At 35.6% G+C, this 23,632-nt stretch overlaps 1 protein-coding gene across 1 annotated transcript in view; it reads right to left on the bottom strand.

Moving 5' to 3' along the window:
• Nucleotides 1–23,632, bottom strand: part of kug (FAT atypical cadherin kugelei) — a 133,534-nt gene that overhangs the window by 7,504 nt on the left and 102,398 nt on the right. Inside the window, exons 6-20 of the mRNA XM_011503250.1 lie at nt 21,105–21,260; nt 16,572–16,685; nt 12,844–12,996; nt 12,177–12,390; nt 11,372–11,940; nt 9,616–10,191; nt 8,877–9,319; nt 8,123–8,684; nt 7,844–8,024; nt 7,534–7,758; nt 7,160–7,183; nt 4,176–5,480; nt 3,345–3,994; nt 1,231–1,599; nt 69–1,103 (exon numbers count right to left, since the gene is read on the bottom strand). Coding sequence (XP_011501552.1) covers nt 69–1,103; nt 1,231–1,599; nt 3,345–3,994; nt 4,176–5,480; nt 7,160–7,183; nt 7,534–7,758; nt 7,844–8,024; nt 8,123–8,684; nt 8,877–9,319; nt 9,616–10,191; nt 11,372–11,940; nt 12,177–12,390; nt 12,844–12,996; nt 16,572–16,685; nt 21,105–21,260 — 6,576 coding nt within the window. The remainder of the gene's footprint in view (nt 1–68; nt 1,104–1,230; nt 1,600–3,344; nt 3,995–4,175; nt 5,481–7,159; nt 7,184–7,533; nt 7,759–7,843; nt 8,025–8,122; nt 8,685–8,876; nt 9,320–9,615; nt 10,192–11,371; nt 11,941–12,176; nt 12,391–12,843; nt 12,997–16,571; nt 16,686–21,104; nt 21,261–23,632) is intronic.

The raw sequence follows: 23,632 nt of genomic DNA, 5'->3' as shown, positions 1-23,632 counted from the left end.
TTAAGCCGACATCGCTTTTCAATTGAATATCATTGACGCTCGTAAAGTTGTGCTATTAATGTACTCACCTGTAAAATCTTTTCACCCTTCTTGGCATCCTCGCGTATCGAGGCCCGGTAGGACGTTTGACTGAATACAGGCGGATTGTCGTTGCTGTCCAAGACCGTAATATTGGCCGTGGCGTGATTGGTAAGTGGTGGAACTCCGCCGTCGATGGCTTGGATGGTCAAAAAGTAATCCTTGGCCCTCTCGTAGTCCAATTGCTCGGTAATGGAAATGACGCCGGTCTTCGTGTCTATTTGGAACTTTTTGTGCTCGTTACCACCGACGATGGTATAGTACACCTCGGCGTTGACGCCGGTGTCCTTGGAGGTGGCGAGGACTCGGGCAACCTCGGTCCCGACCGCGTCGATCTCGGGCACTCTCGCGAAATAGAACTTGGAGGTGAATTCGGGAGGATTGTCGTTGATGTCCTGCACGTTGACGATGAGGAAGGTTTGACTGTGCAGTCGCGGTATACCCTGATCTACCGCTTGAATGCTCAGATTGTACATGGCTTTGGTCTCGCGATCGAGGGGCTTGGCGAGGGTCACTATACCACTGTCGGCGGCAATGACAAAGTGATCGTTCGCCGAGTCGAGAAACTCGTAACGAATCTTTCGGTTGATGCCAATATCGTCGTCCGTAGCGTGCACTTTCGTTACCAATGTACCCACCTCCACGTCCTCGGGCAACATCGCCGTATAAGATGGCATGTTAAAACGGGGCGCGTTATCATTGAGATCCGAGATGACGATGTCAAGCTGTGACGAACACTCCCACATGGGCTTATCACGATCCTGAACGTGAGCCGTCAAAAGATATTTCGCTTGACTCTCGCGATCGAGCTGCCCGACGGTCTTCAGTATACCGGTTTCCTTATCCAACGAGAACTTTTCGTTCTTCTCGCCCGTTAAGTAGAAGCGTAGCTTGGCGTTTGGCTCATCGTCGTAGTCGGTAGCGAGGACCGTCAGTACGTAGCTGCCCGGATGCGAACCTTCCGACAATATTTCCCTGTAGCGATATCGTAGGCAATAGGGTGGATTGTCATTAACGTCGAGTACCTAGAGAAACAAAAAAAAAAAAAAAAAAAAAAAAAAAAAAAAATCAAGAGATTTGTTTTGGATTGGATCGTCCCATTAGTATCGAAAGGTTATAATCGCAACATAAATAATGCAATTGGATAGTCACCTGAACGGTGACGCGTGTTTCAAAAACGAATTTGCCGTCTGTGCCCATGATCGTCAGTATGTAGCGATCGATCGTCTCTCGATCGAGGGCTTTGGCCACGTAAACCTGTCCGGTCGATCGTATTGAGAATTGGGAACGCGAATCACCAGATGTTATGTAAAAGTCCAGCGGTGTGTTCAGGTCAACGTCTTTATCCACGGTCGTTATCTCGACCACTACAGTTCCTGGCAATGCATCTTCTTTCACCGTCGCTTCATATCCCTTTTCACCTTGAAGGAACGAAGATGGATGGTCGTTGTAGTCCTTTAGCTTGATAAGCACAGAAGTCCGAGCAAAATGGCGCAGATTCCCGTTATCAGTGGCAACTACCTGCAATCGAATAAAATGGATATGGGTAAAAAAAATCTAATAGAGCTTAATGATTATTCATCGATACAAGTTTATCAATGTGTTCGAGAGTGAAAAGAAAATATCTCGAATTATATTTACTAGAAAAACCTTCAACAGCTAATAAAAAGGGAATTATCGAACGGATACGAACAAATAAGAAATTCTCGCCAAGGTTGCATGAGACTCGAAAAGGTTTGTACATCTGTGAACTCGTAAACAGCCACTTTATTGCCTTTCGTATTAAAGACGCAGTAATTGTTTTGAATGCAATGAGGATCCTTGAGAGTTCACATCAAAACCCGACTAGACTGTTTATACGAGTATATTTTGAGGATTAAAATATTTCTAAACAATTGAATGAAAAATATTTCTTAAAATCCGTTGCAACCCGAAACTCGGCACGCGCGACTCTCGACATTATGCGTCGCACGTGTGCCTTCAATGCCACAAGGGCATACGCATGCATTGTTGTCAAGTACGACAACCGTTGCTGCTTGCATAGGCCAAGCGAAGACGTTTGATTGAAAATCACCCCCACCACGATGAGTCCCGGAGAGGGGCAAACCTTTCGACTTCACGCATTGCCGCCAAACATACTCCTTCGATATTCTCATTGTCTAAGCCTAATTTCTTATGAAGTGGGAAAAGGGCGTGCACATTCATCACGCCCTGATTGGAAAACTAAGGCCAGAAGCTCCTTGAGTGAGGACTCATGGCAAGAGGCCTTAAAGATGGGAACAAGACAGGGAAAAGTCGCTGTTCGCGGTGAAATTATTGGAATACGCAGTCCACGTGGGCAGCCAAGGGCCTTTCTTCCGAAAAAGACAAATCACACAGAGTGAGAGTGAGCAGTCTAGGGAAAGGTCAAGTAACAGAGATTAATTGTTCACGGAAACCAAGCCAAAAAATTCACTCAATGCAGAAATAAGTGCTAGTACTTCAAGGCAAGAATAAATAGTGCTGGTGAGTATAAGAGTCACGCCACACATAATTTGTGTCCCTCTCACCACCAGATCAGATCAAGAATAGTGCATCCTTGTGAGTATAAAAGTCATGCCGCACGCAGTGGTCTTGCTCCGTACAATTGTATCCGCCTCACCGCTGAATCAGAGATTGAATTACGACATCGCTGTAAGTACGTTGATACATATTATCTTTTCAATTATTGTCAGCCGGCGGCAGAACCGGCATAAGACAACCAACAAGATTATCTCACACTCTCCAACCAGAAGTGCGCAGTAATTATTTATCTCTGCAATATTCATCAATTCAACTATCTCAAGGCATCTTGTGTAGTGACACCTCCTATACAAGAAGCGTATCTTCACATTAGATTCAAGAAAATTCAAAACCACCCATTTGTAAATTGTCTAATAAATTGTATAATAAATATATAATTAACCAACTCTCACGACTCTTGTACAGCCCATCCACCTACATTTCACTCTCTTCCCGAGCGTCTGCTAGGGCGAGCGGCAAACTAAGCTATCGAAGCATTGGCAGTTCGAGCCAAGAATTACATCCCTACAATATTTCGAACACAATGTAAAAAGTGACAATTGTAATTTTATTCTTTCGGCGGTATAATGTACTCTTTCTTCATCTTCCTTTCTTTTTATTTTTTTATTTCTCTTTAATTATTAACAAGTTAATATTAAAAGGAGAACTGTAATATGTAATTACGAATGTTGCAGAGCGAAATAAGTGATATAAGTGACAAATACCTGGAGTTTATATTCCGGTTGCTTTTCCTTATCGAGTTCCACTAAGGTGGAAATCCAGCCAGTGTAAGCATCGATCGTAAAAACATTAGCTAATTCGCCGATATCGGAGCCGAAAGAGTATCGAACTTCCCCGTTGCTCCCAAGATCGTTGTCGTGTGCGATGACTTTCAAAATCGATGTACCCTCCTCGGTGTTCTCGGCGACGGCGATGCTGTACGGGTTGCTTTCGAATTTCGGCGCGTGGTCATTTTCATCCAGAACCTGTAGGCTTATCTCGGCTAGGGCGGTAAGCGGTGGACTCGAGTCCGTTTCGGCCAGAACGCCGATCATGTAGTTGTCCTTGATTTCGCGATCTAGGCTTGCTGACAAGTACACGCGGCAGGTCTTTGGGTCCACGGAGAATGGGAAGTTTTCACCAGCGGAGACCAGCCGACAACTTACTGTGCCGTTCGTATTCGTGACGGTCTTTAGTCGTGTGATCGGTGTCCCAATCGTTGATGACTCGGACACAAAGAATTTGTCGTCTTTTCTTTCAAAGAGCGGTGGCACATCCTCCGGACCCATTATGTAAATATCCAAAGGCACGTCCATATGATGCGAGGTCACTCCTCTATCTTGCGCTCGGATAAAAAGTTGAAACAATTGGTTTTCTGAAAGTACAATTATTAGCTTATTTGTTAATTTATTTGAATTAAGTGTAATTGGCTCTTAGATAGAAATTCAATTTTATTAATTATGAATAAATCGAGAAACTTATAATTGAAACGGCAGTAAAGAGAGAAATAATTACAGCGATTAGTGCGACCAAACCATTCAGCTCTCGAAACTCACCCCAAGGTTTTGGATTCTCTTTGAGGAAGAGTGCACCGGTATCCGGATTAATGCCGAAAATATTCTTCGTCTTTGAATTCTGAGGCTCAAAAATGGAATATTCGATTCTCGCCGAGTCAGCCTCGTCGATGTCTTGAGCCCTTATCTTTAGGAATATCGAATTAAGGCTCAAATTGCCGTGTATGCAGGCTTTATACTCCCTAAGTAAGAACACAGGTGCGTTGTCATTTTCATCAATGATTTTCACGCGCACGATGACGAAGCCCGACTTGCTGCCTCCATCGCTCGCCATCACCGGTATTTCGTATAGCTTCTTTTCCTCTCTGTCGAAGAGCTTCTTTGTTGTGATTTCACCGCTCTCGCGATCAATGGAAAACAACTCCGTGAGATAGTCGGAGACAATCGAGTAGTAAATAGCACCGTACTCGCCAAAGTCCTTGTCGGTCGCGAGGACTCGCGCTACTAATCTCCCAGGCAGTTGGTTCTCCAAAAGCGTCGCTTCGACCACGGGATTCGGGAACTTGGGCGAGTGCTTGTTCGCCGGTAAGATCTCGATCTTCAGTCTGACAAAGCTCGTGTAGACACCATCGCTCACCGATACATTTAGGACGCTCATCTTTTGCTCGGCGAAGTTCTGCATGTTGAGGAGAGTAACGACACCGCTGCTTTGATCGATACTGTAGGTCTGTTGGTCGTTTCCTCCGACGATGGTGTAGATGAGTTTAACGTCGAGAGCGTCCGGATCAGATGCCGTGAGCACTGTGACAAACTGTCCGCGTTCGGCTTCCTCGGACAAAGTGCAACTGTAGGAGGGCTGCTCGAATCGGGGCGGATTGTCGTTCATGTCGACAACGCTGAGCCAAACGTGCGCGGTGCTGGAGAGACTCGGGACGCCCCGGTCGGTGGCCACGACCGTGAAGTGGTGCGAATCCGCATTCTCGTGATCGAGCGAGCGCTTCAGATAAACGATGCCCTCATCGGGATCCACGTGAAAGAGATCGGAACTATTGTCACCGAGCTCCTCCGTGGTTTGTCTCTCGATCGCGTAGCGCACCTCCTGATTCACCCCGGTATCGTTGTCGCGCGCGATGAGGCGCAGCAGTTCCGTGCCAAACAACGCCGCTTCCGAGATCGAGATATTGTAAAAGTCTTGGCTGAACTCCGGCGGGCAGTCGTTCACGTCAAGCACGAGGATCGAGACGAGGACCTCGGCGTAAACGCCGGAGACGCTGTCTGTCGCGCGTACCGTAAGCTCGTACTGTTTTTTTTTCTCGTAATCCAGCTCATCCACCACATAAATTACACCTGTTGACAAGGGAAATGATAATTATTTTACCCACTGATCGCCCACTGATTAATATCAATAGAAGACGCAGTGAATTATCGAGTAAATTTTGCAATTTCGTATATATTTTTGGAGCTTATTATTTGGATATTATTATTATGAAATATCATATTCATTTTCACAAGTACGCAAAGTATATAATCGAGAGAACTTTGGTCTATGCTGAAACTAAATTTACCGATTAAAAATACTATTTTGTTTGTTAGTTTTCATAATTTTATTTAAGCCATTGTTTGTATACTTTATATGAATAATGTAGTATAAATTTGTATAAAAACAAGTTTACCCAATAATGTTTACGTCTCCTAATAGCATATTATTAAAATCAGATGTAGTGAATTTGTCATTGTATATTGCTGTACAGAAAATTACATTGAAAAAAAAAAAAAAAAAAAAGGAAAAAAAGAAGAAAAGGAATTGTTTTTATAACGAAATAAAACATTTCGTTATTTCTATTAATGTACATAAGCATAAGTGGCTTATAATAATATAATAAGAACTTTTATAAATATTAAAACTTCAATAAATTTTCATAATTTCTCAAGCAAATTTTCTGTTCAGAATTTTAATGTTTAAAATGTATATCTATATGATTTTTATTGCTTAAAAGAAAAAAAGAAGAAAAAAAGATAGAAAGCAATAGATAGAAAGACTTTTTAATAGATATAAAAAAAACACACTTACACATTTATATAGCTGTGCACAATACAAATTTTTAATATAAAAAGAAAAAAAAAAAAAGAAAGAAAAAAAGAAAATAAAGCTGAACACTAAATGTAAATCGTTACGGTAATGAGTTGTGAGTTGTTAATTGCGGTATAAAGATAATTGATTTTTCTATCTTGTAATGAAGGGAAAACTGTTAAAATCATTTTTTAAATAGATAAAAAAAATTTTTTTTATGCATTTGTTACCTCCTTATGAATTATAATCATACAAAAAATAAATTTTAAATTGTACGTGTGAATCATTAGGGTAATTGCAGATGAAATTCCGTGCATTACATTACAATGACACTGAGATACTTAATACTTCGATGCTGCATTTATAATTGATGATTTAGCAAACCATTTTAAAATCACATTCGATTATTTTCTATTAATAATTAATGAGAAATTTTCTAAATTAAGAGTTTTAATTTGGAAAAAAAAAATGATTTAAAAGGTTTCCAACTTTTAATGTGATTAAGTGATTAATATAATCGACTGCTTAAAGTTTCGAAACTCCGACATTCTTTATCGTGCAAGTAAAGCAGGCAATTTAGCATAGTGTGTAAATAAGTTTAAGAAACAAACTTTATTATTTATAATGGAAGTTTATATTCAAATATAAAATTTCATCCATGCACAAAATAAAGGAAAAATTATGACATTCTATTTGAATTTCTTTGCGAGTATTTTATTTTTGTATCGTTCAATAAAATGAAATAATTCAAACGTTTTACTTGGAGACCGCAAATTTTCATAGATTCTTTCGATTAAATGCTACGTCGATTTATTAATATTTTAAGCGCGAGTCATTGAGTTATGTTTCAAAATTGAAAAGACAATCATGCGCACATGGAAAAATGTAGCAATACTATAGCATGGTATACAGCAACACAGTAGACCGATATATTTGTTTTCATTTTTATACTCACAAGGACCATTGCTACTGTCGATGGCTGCGAAATAGGGAGATAAAAAAAAAATCAAGTTTAATTTCCGAGTTTCTTTAAATTCGTTCAAAAAAAAAAAAAAAAAAAAAAAAAAAAAAAAAAAAAAACTCTTAGATCGAAAGAGCGCTCGTGTATTAAAAAATATATCTTATCCATTATTGATGAACTTAATGAAAGGGAATGAAATCATAATTACAAGCTTAAAGTGCGCTCTATCGACTAATAAAAATGAAATAATAATTTTCTTTTATCTAAATACTCGTTAATTACATTAACAGCCTATCGTATTCTTTTCAAATAACTATTAATCATATTATTCTAATTTATTTCAATGACAACATGACATGATTTTATACCTGTGTTAAAGTCCAATGCGAATTCTTCAAAATCGTTGCCCTTCGTAATACTGTAAATTAATTTTCTATTTAAGGGCGATTCGGCTTGAATGGAGAGAGCAAGAGGCGAGTGGACTTCGATACTTTCGAGAACGCTGTCTGTATAGAATTGTTTATCGAAAACTGGCATCGAGCGATCGATGATTTTAATGTTGACTGGCACTTCGACCGAGCAAGCACTAATACCTACAATAAACGTAAAATATTAATAATTTCAAGAGGCAATAATTGTAGACATTTCGATAAAAGCTTTAATGTAAAATTTGTTTACTTCGTTTACCTCCATCGTATGCAGCGATGGTCAGTTGATATTCTCGATTATGGCCTTCCAAATTTTGTTTTAACGATATTTCTCCAGTTTTTCGGCAAACTTTGAAAAGCTCGCCATGGCCCTTTTTCAGTTCATATCGGACTTCTCCGTTGTCCCCGCTATCCAAATCAATAGCATGCACCTGCGCAAATATTCCAAAATGTATACACGTGTTACTTCGACATTGTTATTCTTGACTCCTAAGAAGGCCCTTGACTCTTAAAAACTAGTCTTGCTTACCTTCATAATGACGTCAGCTTTCTGAGCATCCACCGACACCACGGCGTAATATGGCAAATTAACGAAAATCGGACAATTATCGTTGATATCTAAAACTGTGACGTTAACGATAACGTGAGCAACTCTTTGTTTGGGTACTTGACTCTTAGCTTCGACTATTAGTTCATATTTATCACAAGCTTCCCTGTCGAAGCGTACGCCCGTTGTACTAACAGCACCCGAAGTCATCCCAATTACAAACAGTTCCGTAGGATTCAATATACTAAAGATTATGTGTTCGTTTAACGCGGTGCCTAAAACATTCAAGACCGCCACGGTCGTGATTTTCGTTGAATTTTCCAAGACAGTCCCTTCGTACATGTCCTTTTGGAATACAAGGCCCGAATTCTCGGATTTTTCGACGTTGATATTGACTTGAGCAATACTCGAGAACTTGCCATCGGAAACTCTCACATGCAGCACATAGTTTTTCTTTATGAGATCGGGATTGTTAATCGTCAGCACACCACTGTCGGAGTCTATACGGAAAGCGTGTCCTTGATTTCCATCTATTAAGTCATACCTGAAATAAAATAGATTATAAATTTTTTTTTAGCACCGAAAACAAAGCACAATACAATCAATATCCGTTCAATCGCTACCTATGAATTGCCAATCCAACAGCTCAGATTTAACAATAAAATTTTTCTCTTCGATAATCATTATACATACGTATGCACACATCGATCGAATAATTTTAGAGTCAATAAATTACCTTAAGGATGGTTGGGCGGTGAGGGCGTTAGTTGTATCGAGATCTACAGCTTCCAGCTTTAAGACAGCCACGTTTTTCCAAGTTGGTAATAGAACCGTAACGTTGTAATCGGATTGCTGAAATTTAGGTGAGCAGTCGTTGATGTCAGTGACGGTGATTATCACTTTGGCCGTACTTTCGGACGACAACTTGGGCTTGCCGAGGTCGGAGACCTTCACATGAAATTGAAACTTTGGTATTGTTTCGTGATCCAGGAGCATGACGGTGCGAATGGCGCCTGTACTGGAATCTATGTGGAAGTATTTCCTTGGCAGTTCCTCGACGATGTCGTAGTTGAGGAGGGCATTGAGCTCTGAATCCGCATCCTCGGCCTTAATGACAAGGGGGGAATTCGTACTGTTGCTACTAAAGACGAGGGAGCCAATGTTGGCAGCCTCGCTTACCTTAAAAGAGAGAACGAACGGATGCGTTTGATCATTGAAGCAATTTTCGGAATTTTTAAAAGAGTCGTTAAGTGAAGAAATATTTAATTTTGTATTCTCATCAATAAGCGCTCTCTATTTGTGCATTCGATGCACTGCGCACAGTCTCTCCTCAAATTACCATACGTGCCAAATAAATCAATAAATCATCCTTTCATCCACGCTGACAGTCGCAAAAATGATAAAAGACTAGTAAAACAATGCAAAAAATAAACAAAAAATAACAATCATAAATAAATAAAATAATTATGAATTACCTGCCCAACATAAACAGCCTGGATAAATCGTGGGGCATTGTCGTTCTTGTCGAGCACGTGCACAATGACGCTGCAGTGCGCGCTCGCCCCGGCCATACTCGTTGCAGTAATCGTCAGATTGTAAAACTTGAGCATCTCGTAATCGAGCTGTTCCTGGGTGCTGATGACGCCGGTGCTGGGGTTTATGAAGAAGACGTCACCCGGATTGCCAGCTACGATCTCGAACTGTAGTGACGATGTGGAACGCGCTTCGATGTGCTTTACGAAGCTCCCGGGCTCCTCGTTCTCGTAGATTTCCGCAGCCAACTCCGCGCCGTTCCTGACGAAGCGTGGCGGCGCATTATCGGCCATCGTCACCATTACGTGTACGGGTATGCTATTGGCGAGTGCGGGAGAGCCATGGTCCGTCGCCTTTACGAGAAGGATATACTCGGAGGCGGAGCCGAGGTCGAGCTCGCGAGCGACGCGTATGAGGCCGAGGTCCGGATCGATGGAGAAGACGTTGCCGACGTTGCCAGAGGTCATCGAGTACGTGAGTTCGGCGTTCTCACCTCGGTCCCGATCTATGGCTATTACCTGTAAATCAACGATCATGTCGGTTATTACGATGCTTCACCGATAATTTTCCGCTCCACCTTCTACGCCAATAACGAGCATCGTTAATCATTATCGATCGGCCTATCCGTGTGGCTACTGGGATCGACTGGATGCACTTGAGATCCGTTGTGTTGTCATTGGATCTTACGCTTTAACATGCGTTAATAATGTTAAGTGTTGGGTATGGCGACTAGAATAGAGTTTATTGGCGTTGGACATAATATATTGAGCGATACATTTTATTTTAACAAAATCAATGTTTAGCTAAGAAAAGGAAACGATAATGTTTAATTCAATTAAATTTTCATGACTTCATAAGGGAATGTTAAGTCTGAGAATATTAAATGTACTACGAAACGTGCCGCCGACTACTCACACAAAATGACTAATTCGTCATTATGAATTGCTCTTTAATCGAAGTTAGTTTCAAGGGAAATTTACTTTCCTCACTCGATATCAGTAAAGCATTGATTTTAATAAGAAATTAGCTTAAAAATTATTTGATTAGAAATTATTAGCTAATAAAATACAATATACGGCTATTTGAATGATCTCGAATTTGAATTTTCTCCAATTATCGTCAACATTTATAATTGCAGCAAATTGAGATATACGGTATAATAAATTATTTAAAGAATAACAGATGCAATAAATTATTTAAAGAATAACATAACTGATTGTGACAGACTGTAATTATTCTATCGTTGACGTATGTAATAAATGAAATTGATCAATATTTCATGAAATTCATGAATGAATTAATAAATGAATTTTGTATAATGTTATTAAAATATTTCCTAAAGCTTACAAAACATTGAATTTTATTTGCAGGGGGACAAAAATAAAACAATAAAAAAAAAAAAATAGAAAAAAAGGAGAAAAAAAAATCTCTACACAGTATTATTACGACAAGGGGACTCGAATAACTTTTTATTAGTTCAATTGAACTATCGTCTAAATGCCTGAAAATGCACGTAATTGACAAATATCGCATCGACAAGAATAATAGAATATTTTATTTAATAACCGCTGGCTGGTTTGGCATTCGTAAGCGCGACAATGAAATACACCATGAACAAATATTCCACGAGACGAAAGCAATTGATATCAGTTACGTCATTTAATTTAAGCGTGCGTACAAATAATCTGAATTGCTGACCTGAACGACAGCGGTGCCAATAGGCGAGGTCTCGAAGACCTTGCCCTGGATGATCTCGCTTATAAAGTGGGGCGCGTGATCGTTGTGATCGTGGACAGTGACGAGGACTCGCGCGTAATTTCTCTTGGCCGGTGTGCCCTGGTCCTTCACCATCACCGTTAACACGTGTTCCTGAATGGTCTCGCGATCGAGGGCCTCGTTCAGACTGATGGTCCCCGTTAACGAGTCCACGTGGAAGATTTCGAGGCTCGCCTGGTTCTGCGCGTTGTGCAACGAATAAAACACTTTTTTGTCTTCGTCGCGATCCTCGGCATGCAGTTGGAGTATGGAGGCGCCCTTCTCCACGACATTCTCCGAAACTTCGATACGGTAGGTGGACTCGCTGAATTCTGGTCGGTGGTCGTTGATGTCAATAACCTTGACTAGGAGGTAGGTTAGTGCCTCGTTGATGCCATCTGTGACGCAAATCGTCAGGTTGTAAGAATTCTGCGTCTCCCAGTCCAACTGCTTTGCCAGTAGAACGTTGCCGTTGTCTCGTCCAATAACAAATTCGTCCCGTGGATCTCCGGCTTTGAACATAATGTTGTTACGTATAAGCAATAAGAAGCGATAAGAGTCGTATAAAAATAGCTTGCACCTTCATATGTACGTGCAATATTTACATTTTTACTTTCTCTCTCTCTCTCTCTCTCTTTCTCTAATAACGTACATTCTATATTTTTTCATTTTTTTTTTATTTCTTTTTTGAGAAATACAACACTTTTGGATATTCAGAGATAGGGGGTAGTGGGAAGTTCGAACTCACCAATAATGTCGTACCAGAGACTGTCACCGTCTTTATCAGTTGCTTGCATAAGGGCTACCAAAAATCCGATGTTATCGCTCTCCGTTACCTCTACGCTCTGGTTGACGCTTTTGAATACCGGAGCATTCAAAGATTCTTTCGGAGTCTCTACGACCTGGACTGTAATTCTTGCTTGGTGACTACGCGGTGGCTCACCTTCATCCGCAGCTCGTATCTGGCACGAAGTTTAAATATGTTAACAATCTTAGATATTTATGGGACGTTGCATGCATTTATTCAAGGAATGGTTGGCGACGAGAATAGGTATCTTTTAAATTTCATTACTTTTTAAAGTGAACCATATTCTTCAATTTCCTTACAAAAAGTATGTAATATTTTTTGGTTAGATTTTTGTTAAAGATTGGAGTCGCTGTTTGCAAAATGGAGAGAATTTAGATGAAAATTTTCTTTGCTACAATGTAATATAAGTTCATAACTGGTATGAATATTTTAGCAATTTTTCCTTTAAAAAAAAAAAAAAAAAAAAAAAAAAAAAAAAAAAAACAATCTTCTACTCACAAGCATATGATATTTCGTGGATCAGGCAAATAGTTAATAAACAATAATTTATACCAATATTTTTCAATTATAGAAACAATACGTTTAAATATGCAAAATTATTACTTACGATCATATCGAATTCCTGGCCGGCTTCGAAACCTTTTTGCGAATATACCATTCCTGTATCGGGATGGATTTTGAACTTTCCTTTACCTTTGCCACTTTTAATACTGTACTGAATTTTTCCATTTTTTCCGATATCTTCGTCCTGTGCTAAAACCTACGAGAAGAATGCAATATTAATCGTCTATTCGATTTCAATTTGTTTTTTTTTTTTTTTTTATTTTACTATGAAAAGTAACATATAAAAAACTACGAGTAACTGTTATGATGTTAAAACTAAGAAATAAGAAACGACTTGAAATTATTAAATTAGAAATTATAAAATTGGAGAGAACCTTCTCATTCTAATGTGTAATGAATCAAGTTACGACAAAAAAAAAAACAAAAAAATATTGATACATATTCCAGTAAAACCATTAATATTATTTTTCTAATAAACATCAAATTACTTAAACGAAAAGAAAAGTGTTAAAATATTCCTTGTTTATGTTCCTTGGTGCGTGCGTGCGTGCGTGCGTGCGTGCGTGCGTGCGTGTGCGTATGGATATAATACATATGTAAAGTAAATATCAAATATTCATCAGCATGCGCGCAATGCGTGTAACAGCCAAATAAAGCGAATAAATTACAGTAGTTGCGGCTTCTCGATTAACCAAGTGTATCGATTCGAGCACTTACGCCCTATAAGAGCAGAAACGCTCGCGCGTAACAGTCTATTTACATCGAGTATGCGCTAACGAATATAAATAACATGGCTGAAATAAAAGGAGGCTCAATGCCATTAAAACAAAAAAGAAAAAAAGAAAACAAAACGAAACAACAACAACAATAACAATAAAAATAACAATAACGACGACGACGACGACGACGACGACGACGAAAAATAGAAAAAAAGGAGAAGAAATCAAAGCGATGCGCGCCGCCGGTGATTCGAGTACATGCCGAAGTGTAGTCGAGAGTAAAAGCGCGAATTCTTCATCGAGCCAATGCCATTGACGCGATTGTGGATTTCCTGGTGGGGGGGGGGGGGAGGAGAGGTGGCAGGAGCGGTGGGTGGATCGGGGTAAGGCTTATTAGATTCCCCACATAGGCTCGTGCGAAGCAGCATTAAAGTGTCCGGAGAATTCACGCGGTTGAAAATGCAGAGAGGCTGCTGCCCGGTAGCGCAATCGTAATTCCCTCTGGAATTCAATGCGTGCCAGCAAGACTTTTTGCCAGGACGAGAAGTCGGGGATAACCATTGTATCAAAATCGAACGAGAGCGGCTAAACAGCCGGCCTTGATTCAAAGGTACGCAGCATTGCCATTGAATTTTATTCAACGGCGGAGCTTTCTCCCTACGGCTTCTGGGATTTTAATGAGTTGCTCTTACGATTCTCCAACTGGCAACATCTCCTGCGTTATTAGAGTGTACAAAATTGTCTTTGTCACTTATCGAGATATCAGAGGGCGATGAGAGCACACGGGCGCTTATTACTCTCCTGTGTAGCCTTATTGAGACGACAATCACGTTCCCGGCCGTACAAGAAGTACAGGCACAAGCATACACGTAATGTAACACACTGTACATAATAAACGCTGTATACTCGGTGATTTTTAATGGATCAGTTAAACTTTATCTATTGGCGTGTTAATTTATTTGCCACCTCGGCCAAACACGGGACGGCACTCCGAATGCAACTTTCATACAAATATACACGTGTCATTCTATACATAAAAGATGCATTTGCTTGTGATTTTAATGCTCCATCCGCATTTATAAATGGTAAAGACTCTTACGGTGATATTTTAAGGAGATAGAGTAAGCTACGATTGCGGATTTGCGAAGGTACGACTTAATACGCATTTATAAAATATGAGAATTTCATATCTTATATTAATGTGAAATTAGTTTTTACTTCGCTCTTGTACGTGCGATTGATGGTAATAGCCATTGAATGAAGTGAAATTTCAATGAGCAATATATTTCAACTTCAAGCTAAGTAAGCCTAATTTCAATTTCTCATAAAAATTTAAAAACCTTTCTAATGCGAATGATCGATAACGAAAAATCAGAAGTTTATATATAAATCTTTCTGAGTTTGTATTACGAATGAAATTTACAATCAGTCTCATTCGAATATCTAACCATACGATCGGTTCACACGCATATTAATCATTACTATTACCGCACACGCACACGCACACGCACATACGCACACACACACGCACACGCACATACGCACACACACACGCACACCACACAGAAATGTTATTATATAAGAAATATTGTTCTTGACAATAGATATATTTGCATGTATTCGCATATTTCTCATTAGATTAAGGTGCAAGGAATTCTGATTTGAACGATTGAAAACAGACATGATATTTCAAGCATTTAAAGTAATAATCTTTCTCTTACCACAGCCACATATTCAGTATCTAAATTTTTGTAAAACAATCAACATTATTTAAAAGCATATTGCCACTGACTTGGTATACAGAGCCTGATTGTGTGTACATGCAGGTGTGCATATGTGCATATCCATAACCACATACACACGCATCTCGTTTTCTCGTAATATTTGATGTATATCAATCAAAAACCAAGTTTTGCCTACCTAAGGCGGATTCACACAGTTAATCGAACAAAGCAGATGTGTATCAGTGCATATTAGAGCGTGTGCGTGCGTGTATGCGAATGGGGCCAAGAATGGGTGAGAATGTACAGATTTGTATTTATGTTTGTGTAAGCAGAAAAGCATTCAAAATTGGTAGAGCGAGTAAGAAAGGTCCAGCGATGCTCGCGAGCTTACGCAATGATTTTTTCTATCAATGTTAAAAAAATTTTTCACTCCATTTACTTCGTGTACATCGGTCTACTATTATAAAAATTGCCCGATTAAATTAAACTTTCACAAAAATCTACACCAATAAAAAAATTTAATAAATGCTATAAATAAAATTGAATAAATGCATACAATATATCTAAAGAATAAAATTAGACAATAAAAAGATTAATTAAATAAAAGAAAAAGATAGATTAAAGTCCAAGTTGAATATAGTTTATTATTAATATAGATGAGATATCCGATAATTTTAATCATTTATGTTAATTATCAAATGACGCAAACAATGTCTCTATTGTTTTCTATTATTAATTCATACGGATAAGAGAGTATAATTTATTATACCTTCACCTGAAACTATTTTCGCTTAACTCAATCATTCGTTTATTACCTATTACACATTTACATTAGTATCATTATAAGTCGAATACATAAACACGCGTCTGCGCCTGTCTGTGGCTGACTGTGCGTGCGTGCGTGCGTGCGTGCGTGCGTGCGTGTGTGTATGTACGTGCGCGCGCGCGCGTGTAGAACACAATTCCATCGTAAATAATAAAGATTCATCTGATAGGTAAGCAAGCGTTAAAGATTTTAAGGAATGTTTGACTTTCTTGCTTGAATAGATTATAAATTATAGCAATGTCAATCAACTTTGATTTCTCAATGGCAAAAAATATAACAATCATATGCACCAATTACAATTGCGTAACAAATATCGAATTTACATCAAACGTATCTAAATAGCCCGAAAGGTTTTCACATAAAGTTCCGTTTTGTTTTGTTTTTTCTTTTTTGTTTTTCATCGCTGTGGGAGATGCATTAATTTAGAATTAATCGACCAGCTGTGCTTCTTTCTCGTATGTGTGATGAGAGAATAGACATGCAGGAAGGTAAGGCACCTTACCCTGAAGATACGATCCCCTGACAGGCCATCGGGGCTAAAGGTCTCCCAAGTTCCGTTTTCAAGCAACGCGTCGACCGAGAGGTCCAACTCCCGCGACCGTTCTCTTCCCGATTTCTGTCGAGGATTAAAGAAAGAAAACAACACGATCAATCATCGTCTTACATGTATTTATTATCTCGTCCTCAGCATATAACCAATGAATTATTTACTTATTAATGTGAATATTATTACATAGACCATTGATATTTCTTCTTCTATTAGAAAATTTGAGCGACAGGAGCTTTCGAAATAATGATAAAAAAATTAATAAATTATTTACGATACGCGCTTTCATATTTCGATATATCGTCGTTGAATTTATTAAATAAATTATTTAATTATTTTTTATATGTGTTTTATAGCATTGAAGTTTTAATTTATGAATGCTGTATAATTAAATTAAACAAATGAACATTTGATCTTGTAAGCTGATCGATTTAAATTTAACGTTATCAAAAATCGATTGAACAAAATATGAACTAATTTTTTTCACGTCACAATGGAATACATTAAGGTATCGTATAAAATAAAAGACCAGATAATAAAGACGTGGAGGAATGGAAATTTTAAATAATATTCAAACATTATTAAATTTGCAAATATAAGATTATTTAATTTGATGATCCAAGTTTGTTCAATAAGCCTACGGTATATCTTATTTAAGCATAGTTTTTTTTTTTTTTTTTTTAAACAAAATTTTACTTAGAGAAAAAAATACTTTTTTTATAAAAATTAAATTCTAGGTAATGTTTGGTATTTTTTAATTGTTAATCTCTATAATCCAATATATTAATTATCTAGATTATTATGGCAGTTGCGAATTTCATTTCAGCTTCCTATATATTAACGATAAATAAATTGGATAATTAATATGGATGATTTTTCAAACTTACTTTCTTAATACAATGAAAATTAAATCATTACTCATGTAATAATGTATGTTTAATAAATGAAATTGATCAATCAGATTAAAGAGGTGTTTACATTAACATTTTTAAATTTTTTACTTTTGTGTTTTAATAATAACGTTATTTCAAGAAATCAATAATTCAGAAAGAAAGAAACGATCTATTTAAAGTGTAATTAACTATTTCTATTTTATTCATTAAAGCAGTGAATTTCAAAAGAAAGCGTATTGTAAAAATTCGAAATCTGACTTTAAAGTCGTATATTGTAATCAATTCCGCATGTTTCTACTGTATTAAACAAATTATTGAACTAATTCATTGTTTTCGCTTATTATAAAATTCATGGGCGCAATAATTTATATTTACATTTGCAGTTTGATATTAATCTTCATATAACTTTTAATAAATTCAAAATTGAAATAAATCTAATTTATTAAATATGACGTAAAAATTTATTTTTCCGACTCCATGGAGTACAAGAGATTTTTGAAATTCTTGTATGTATAAAGAATCTGAAAATTTTAACTATTGATTCATTAGGCCATTAAAACAAAAAGTAAACATTAAAACAAGATGGGGGATGAAAATGTAAAAACTATGAATATTATTAAAATATTGATATTTATAAAATATTAAATCAGTATTTTTACGATTAATAGTCCTTTAATATTTAAATATTATTTTACAATTAATAAATATATTGGCGTTGTAAAAAGATGTTTTAATGTTTCCCGTATATACTGATATAAATTTATTAATGCATAATGAAATTCGCAATTTACTGGAATTGTTATTATTATAATTGAAATCAGTATTTGTACTGTTAATATAAATGCATGTATATATATATATATATATATATATATATATATATATATAGAAAAATCTTGAAAAGTAAAGAAAAATTCAAATGTACATTATCGTTTTATTTATATTAGACAAAACGTTTAAATCAATTAGTTTTAATTAAATTTGAGAATATTATCTTTTTTTCATTTCATTTTTACGTATTGCTTTTCATATAGCATAGTTATTACATAAATTATGCATTCGATAATATAAAATAGCCTATATAGAAAATTAAAGAAAAACATAAATTGTTTTTTGATGTGAAAAGTAGATGGATATAATAAATTTCCAATGTATACACTTCGATGAAAGTAAAACCGTTAAACCGAATTGTTTGAAGATTATTTTTTATTTTCTTCTACGAAGAAGCAAGTGTAATTTTAATAATCCATTTCAAATTTACATAAATCCAAATATACTATCCCTGTGTGACCATTGCTTCATGTAAATATAGACATATTTTATGTGAAAAAGTGATTAGAATAATCTATCCTCCACTATATAGTGCTTTTATAAAAACTCTAATAATGTGGTGCAAAATAATATGCATTTCATCCAATTATCGAACTTGAAATATTCAATAATGATATAAACGAATATAATATTTTATTTGCATTAAAAAACAATCTTATGATATATTAAATTAATATTTTAATTATTTTTCCGTAATGTATTATATTAAATATGCTTCAACGTGTTTTACAGCATAAATAATGATTCGAATATTTAGTTACATCATTTTATAAATACAAATTTTTTATCGATGTTATGCTTATTTTTATCTAAAATCAATATATCGATAGTGAAATAATTAATTGGCCTAGTAATAATTTATTCATAATATACCTTTCACTTATATCTAAACCATTTAAATTCAATGTTTAAAAAATTAAAAGCTTAATGCAAATGCAAAATAAATCCTATGACTAGAGTTTTCTGCTCATCTTTGAAGTATACATTTAAAATACCTACTTTCACATTATTATTACATTTTGAATTTTACAAGGCACTTTCATTCATGAAAAATAATATTCGAAGAGAAAAGAACTTATTCCTTTATTTGGATGTATTAAATTTTAGTTTCATTGAAACTGCAGAGGACTAATTGAAGTTTTGAAGTGAGCACAGTTTACTCTCTCTCTCTCTCTCTCTCTCTCTCTCTCTCAGGCACACTCAGACGAAATATGCTTTACTAAATTATTTCATCTAAATTTTGAAAATCATTTTACAATAAGACAATGCGCAATTTGAATTTGAAAAATTCATTATTACATTGTATGCAGTTTTGTATGAAGCCTAGAATAATATGACTGACAGAATGTATTTGTAAGCTCGATTTTAAAATGAGAACTAATTATTCTCGTAAGAATTTTTTAAAAGATTTGCTATAAAAATGATTTTTTTTTCTTCTATTACTTTGAAATTGTTCCATCATTCTATCCACTTTTAAAGCTTATGTAATTATTGAAATAGATGAGAGACGAAGCTCCTACTAAAGCCATTTTATTTGAATTTACTTATAGGCGTTACATTATATAGATTAAATTTATATTTGTTTTTAATTTTTGAAATACATTTTTTTTTTATTTTTTTCGATACTTTAATAGATGAGTACGTTTAATATTGAAGGAAATTTTAATGAAGCGATATGGAAATTAGATACCGAGCTTGTATTTATCGAAGATACGGTCTAAAATATGAATTACACGAATACTCCGCCATGTTTTATTTTTCATGTTCTTATTAAACATTGTTGATACAACGACCTATCATAAAAAGTTTTTCCTTTATTTCTTTTTCTCCATTTGTACTTCTTCGTTCTGTTTTTTAATTGTACGCTTAAGTTCAATACGCTTCAACGAATTTCTAACATTCTTATTATCTGTAATTTTAACTTTGTAATCGCAGCTGATTTGCAGAGTATCCATGTACGGTCAATTTAGCATGTTGAAAGCATCAAGAGAAGCAAAACTTTGCTCAATAGTATTTTCAAATATAACTTCACTAGATATGTTTACGAAATAATTATGTTTTATTCAATAAATAGGTATTATCGCATCAAATTTCCCTTGATATTGCTCGATGCTTTCAGTATCTTTCTAAAGTACTTAAATTTAAATGGCATTCATAATTTTCTAAATTATGCCGTCGATATAATTGAAAATATAATCATTGAAGTGCAGCTCACCTTGAACTGCAGTTACTTATAATAATCCTCGTGCGCGATTTATAAAAACTGCTTCAATTACATATCATTACGTACAGCGACATTTCAATTGTAATTTTTGTCAAATCCGAAATATCGTGGCTACTACGTAATTTACTTATAATTAATTTTTTTCTTTTATATAAACAAGGGCTTTGCACTCTGCTCAAATATATTTACATTTGCTACATAGCTTGCAGCACATTATTCGTTTCATCGGGGATTATAATAAAAAGTCAAAAGTAAAAAAAAAAAAAAAAACAAATAAGTGTAATTAATCCAACACCAGTTTTTATAATATAACTCAGTGGGAAACACACGCACCTCTAACGAATACATACCAGTGCTCGATTGCTTAAAATACATTTGTACATTGTGAAAGAAGCAAAGAACATGAGCGCACAACAATATTAATTTTAATATTAATTCGGCATTTGTGATACTGGCGAGGTCTGAGATTTATTCTTGGAGTTGAAAATCAACGAGTTAAATTATTATTACTAATATTAGTACTGGGGATTCAGAACGTACCTGGAAAAGTGTCTTATCAAGAGCCGGCGTGGCAGGAATCTGAACTATGTAAAACTTTTCCTCGAACACGGGGCTGTGGTCGTTGACGTCCTCGACTTGGACAACAACTCGCGTCGTCGACGACAGCGGTGGTCTCCCATCGTCCCGGATCGTCACCTGTAAGTTCACATCCTGTATTTTAAAATGCCAAGGCTTTGAAAACCGAGCTCACCAAACCTCGGAATCTCGTGCACAGAAGCTTACACTGAAAGGCTCGATTATGCCGCTACTTCAATTATGAAAATTTCAAAGTCTGATTTTGATTATCAGGCTAGGACGCTTCTTACGCTGATAAAGACTATAATGCTTTTTATGCGAACAATTCATATTCATATAAGTGGAAGATTAAATATTATCCTCGACAATTATTACGATGAAATTCATATTGTATCATTTCTATGCAACTGAGGACCATAGTGAAATATCGATTTTTATCAGACGCGTCGAGTGTACATAACATCCGAGTCTTTAATTTTCAAAATATTCCTTTTATGCAAACTCTCGTTATTTGGAGCATTGAAAGGATTCCGGAACGTTTAATTAAAAATCTTCGTAAAATTGTATATATTCTATTCTTCGATAGTTGGATTGATATGGAACAATATTTTGTACAAATTTTCTACGATGAACTATTGATGGTATGCTTATGCAAAAATATGTGTAATTTGCATAAATCCGAATATTTTTTTCCGACTCGCATGAATAATTGCGTAGTAGTCAATATATTATAGATGTTTAGGAGAAGAATTACTTCATAGACCGACGAGGATATCGTTTTATAAGTAGCAATAGATCATTTATATTAATACTTGATACTTTTTGCACATAAACATTAATTAGTATTGTATAGGGTTATTAAATACATAAATTAATATTGTTGTAAATATCAATTGCTGTAATTCCTTAAATTAATTATAAAGCATTTATGAAAAATATTAACTATCAAAGTTATTTTATGTTGTTTAAGAGTACGTGGTAATGTAATAAAGTATATCCGACAAAGTAAGTAAATTAGGTATTGTTTTATTTAATTGCATTATGAATATAAAAGCAGGCAATGAAAATAAAATAATAATTACGTTAAGATAAACTTTTTCAGTTTATTTTAAAATATTAGTTCAGTTGCTGTTATCAATAAATATAATTAGTTATCCTAATTATTCAAAGATGCTCGTGCAATTTATCGAATAATTTAGAGATTAAGTTTATTCGTTATAGAAACAAAGGAGCATAAGAGTTTATTTCGCTTATCTTTTTTTGTTCTATTTTTTTTTTTTTTACATTTTAATCCTTAATCGGGTGCTCACTGTTCACTGCATAAGAAACGGCAAGGACTTTTCTCTTATCGACTGCTACAAAAGTTTTTTGTCTAAGTTTTTAACAAGGTCGGAGGTAAAATATAAAATTTATAATGACTCTATGATAAAAATTTTTCCGTATTTACGTACATTTTAATGTTTCTCTTGAAAATTCTGTGTTATCCTTAAGTTAATCATAGAATATCCGATAATTTATCATCGTATAAAACTGCAGTAAAATACGTAATTAATGCATCTCGCTTAATTTTATTGTTGATCAGAATTCATGCTTTCTTTGTTTATATTGTAGATATTATTTTATACAGCATTTGTTGAATTTTAGCGAATCATTTTTATGAAAATAATAATATTATTAATGCTTGTGGCGAAAGGCGAAGCTTTTACATTTGTTGGTAAGGTAATCACAATGAATCGTAAGGGAAATCTATGTCCAAAACTTCTTGACTATTAAAATGAATAATAAAGCAGTAAATAGAATTTTCAATTTAAATTTATAATTTCAATGCTGCTCACCAATTAGTTAGATAATTAATTAGAGATAAAATGAAAATTTTATTATGTTCACGACGTCGTTTAAATTACCTTACACTGTTTAGAATATTGAAAAATAAATGCAACATCTCCTTTAAAGATAAAATGTTTTTATTGATTTTATACAAAGTCAAAAAGTATTAAGCAAAATTTAATTGTTGCATTTGAATTGAAATGAGGATTGGTGAAAAATTTGGGCAATAATTTTATATTATTAATATATATATATATATATATATATATATATAACGCGCGCGCGCAATACGAAGAAAAACTTTAAGCGGTAAAAAATAAAGTCTTTAAAAATAGTTTGGTCCGTCGGTGTCCGAAGGTACTACCGTCCGTAGGTGTAATTCTAAGAATTCTGTAAAACGGCGCAAATGAAAAAATTTGTTAAACGGAGCAAAGAAATTGATTACACAACAATAACGGTAAGGTATAAAGATCTGTTTGCAAAAAAACCAAGGCGAAAAAGTTCCATCATCGACATTATTGCTTCAATTAGCAAATGACGACGTTGAAGTTGCGGTAGCGTTGTACAGCCGGGAGTTGCAAGTATTAATCGGACAGTGAGTTGGACTTGGACGAGGAAAATTTTGTGGGAGGGAGAGCGGACAAAGTACCTATCAGACTGCAAGC

This window comes from Ceratosolen solmsi, unplaced genomic scaffold (genome assembly GCF_000503995.2).
Source record: "Ceratosolen solmsi marchali unplaced genomic scaffold, CerSol_1.0 scaffold45, whole genome shotgun sequence".
Lineage (NCBI taxonomy): Eukaryota > Metazoa > Arthropoda > Insecta > Hymenoptera > Agaonidae > Ceratosolen > Ceratosolen solmsi.
Note: the sequence above shows the minus strand (reverse complement) of the source record. Positions and strands in the feature narration are given on the sequence as shown.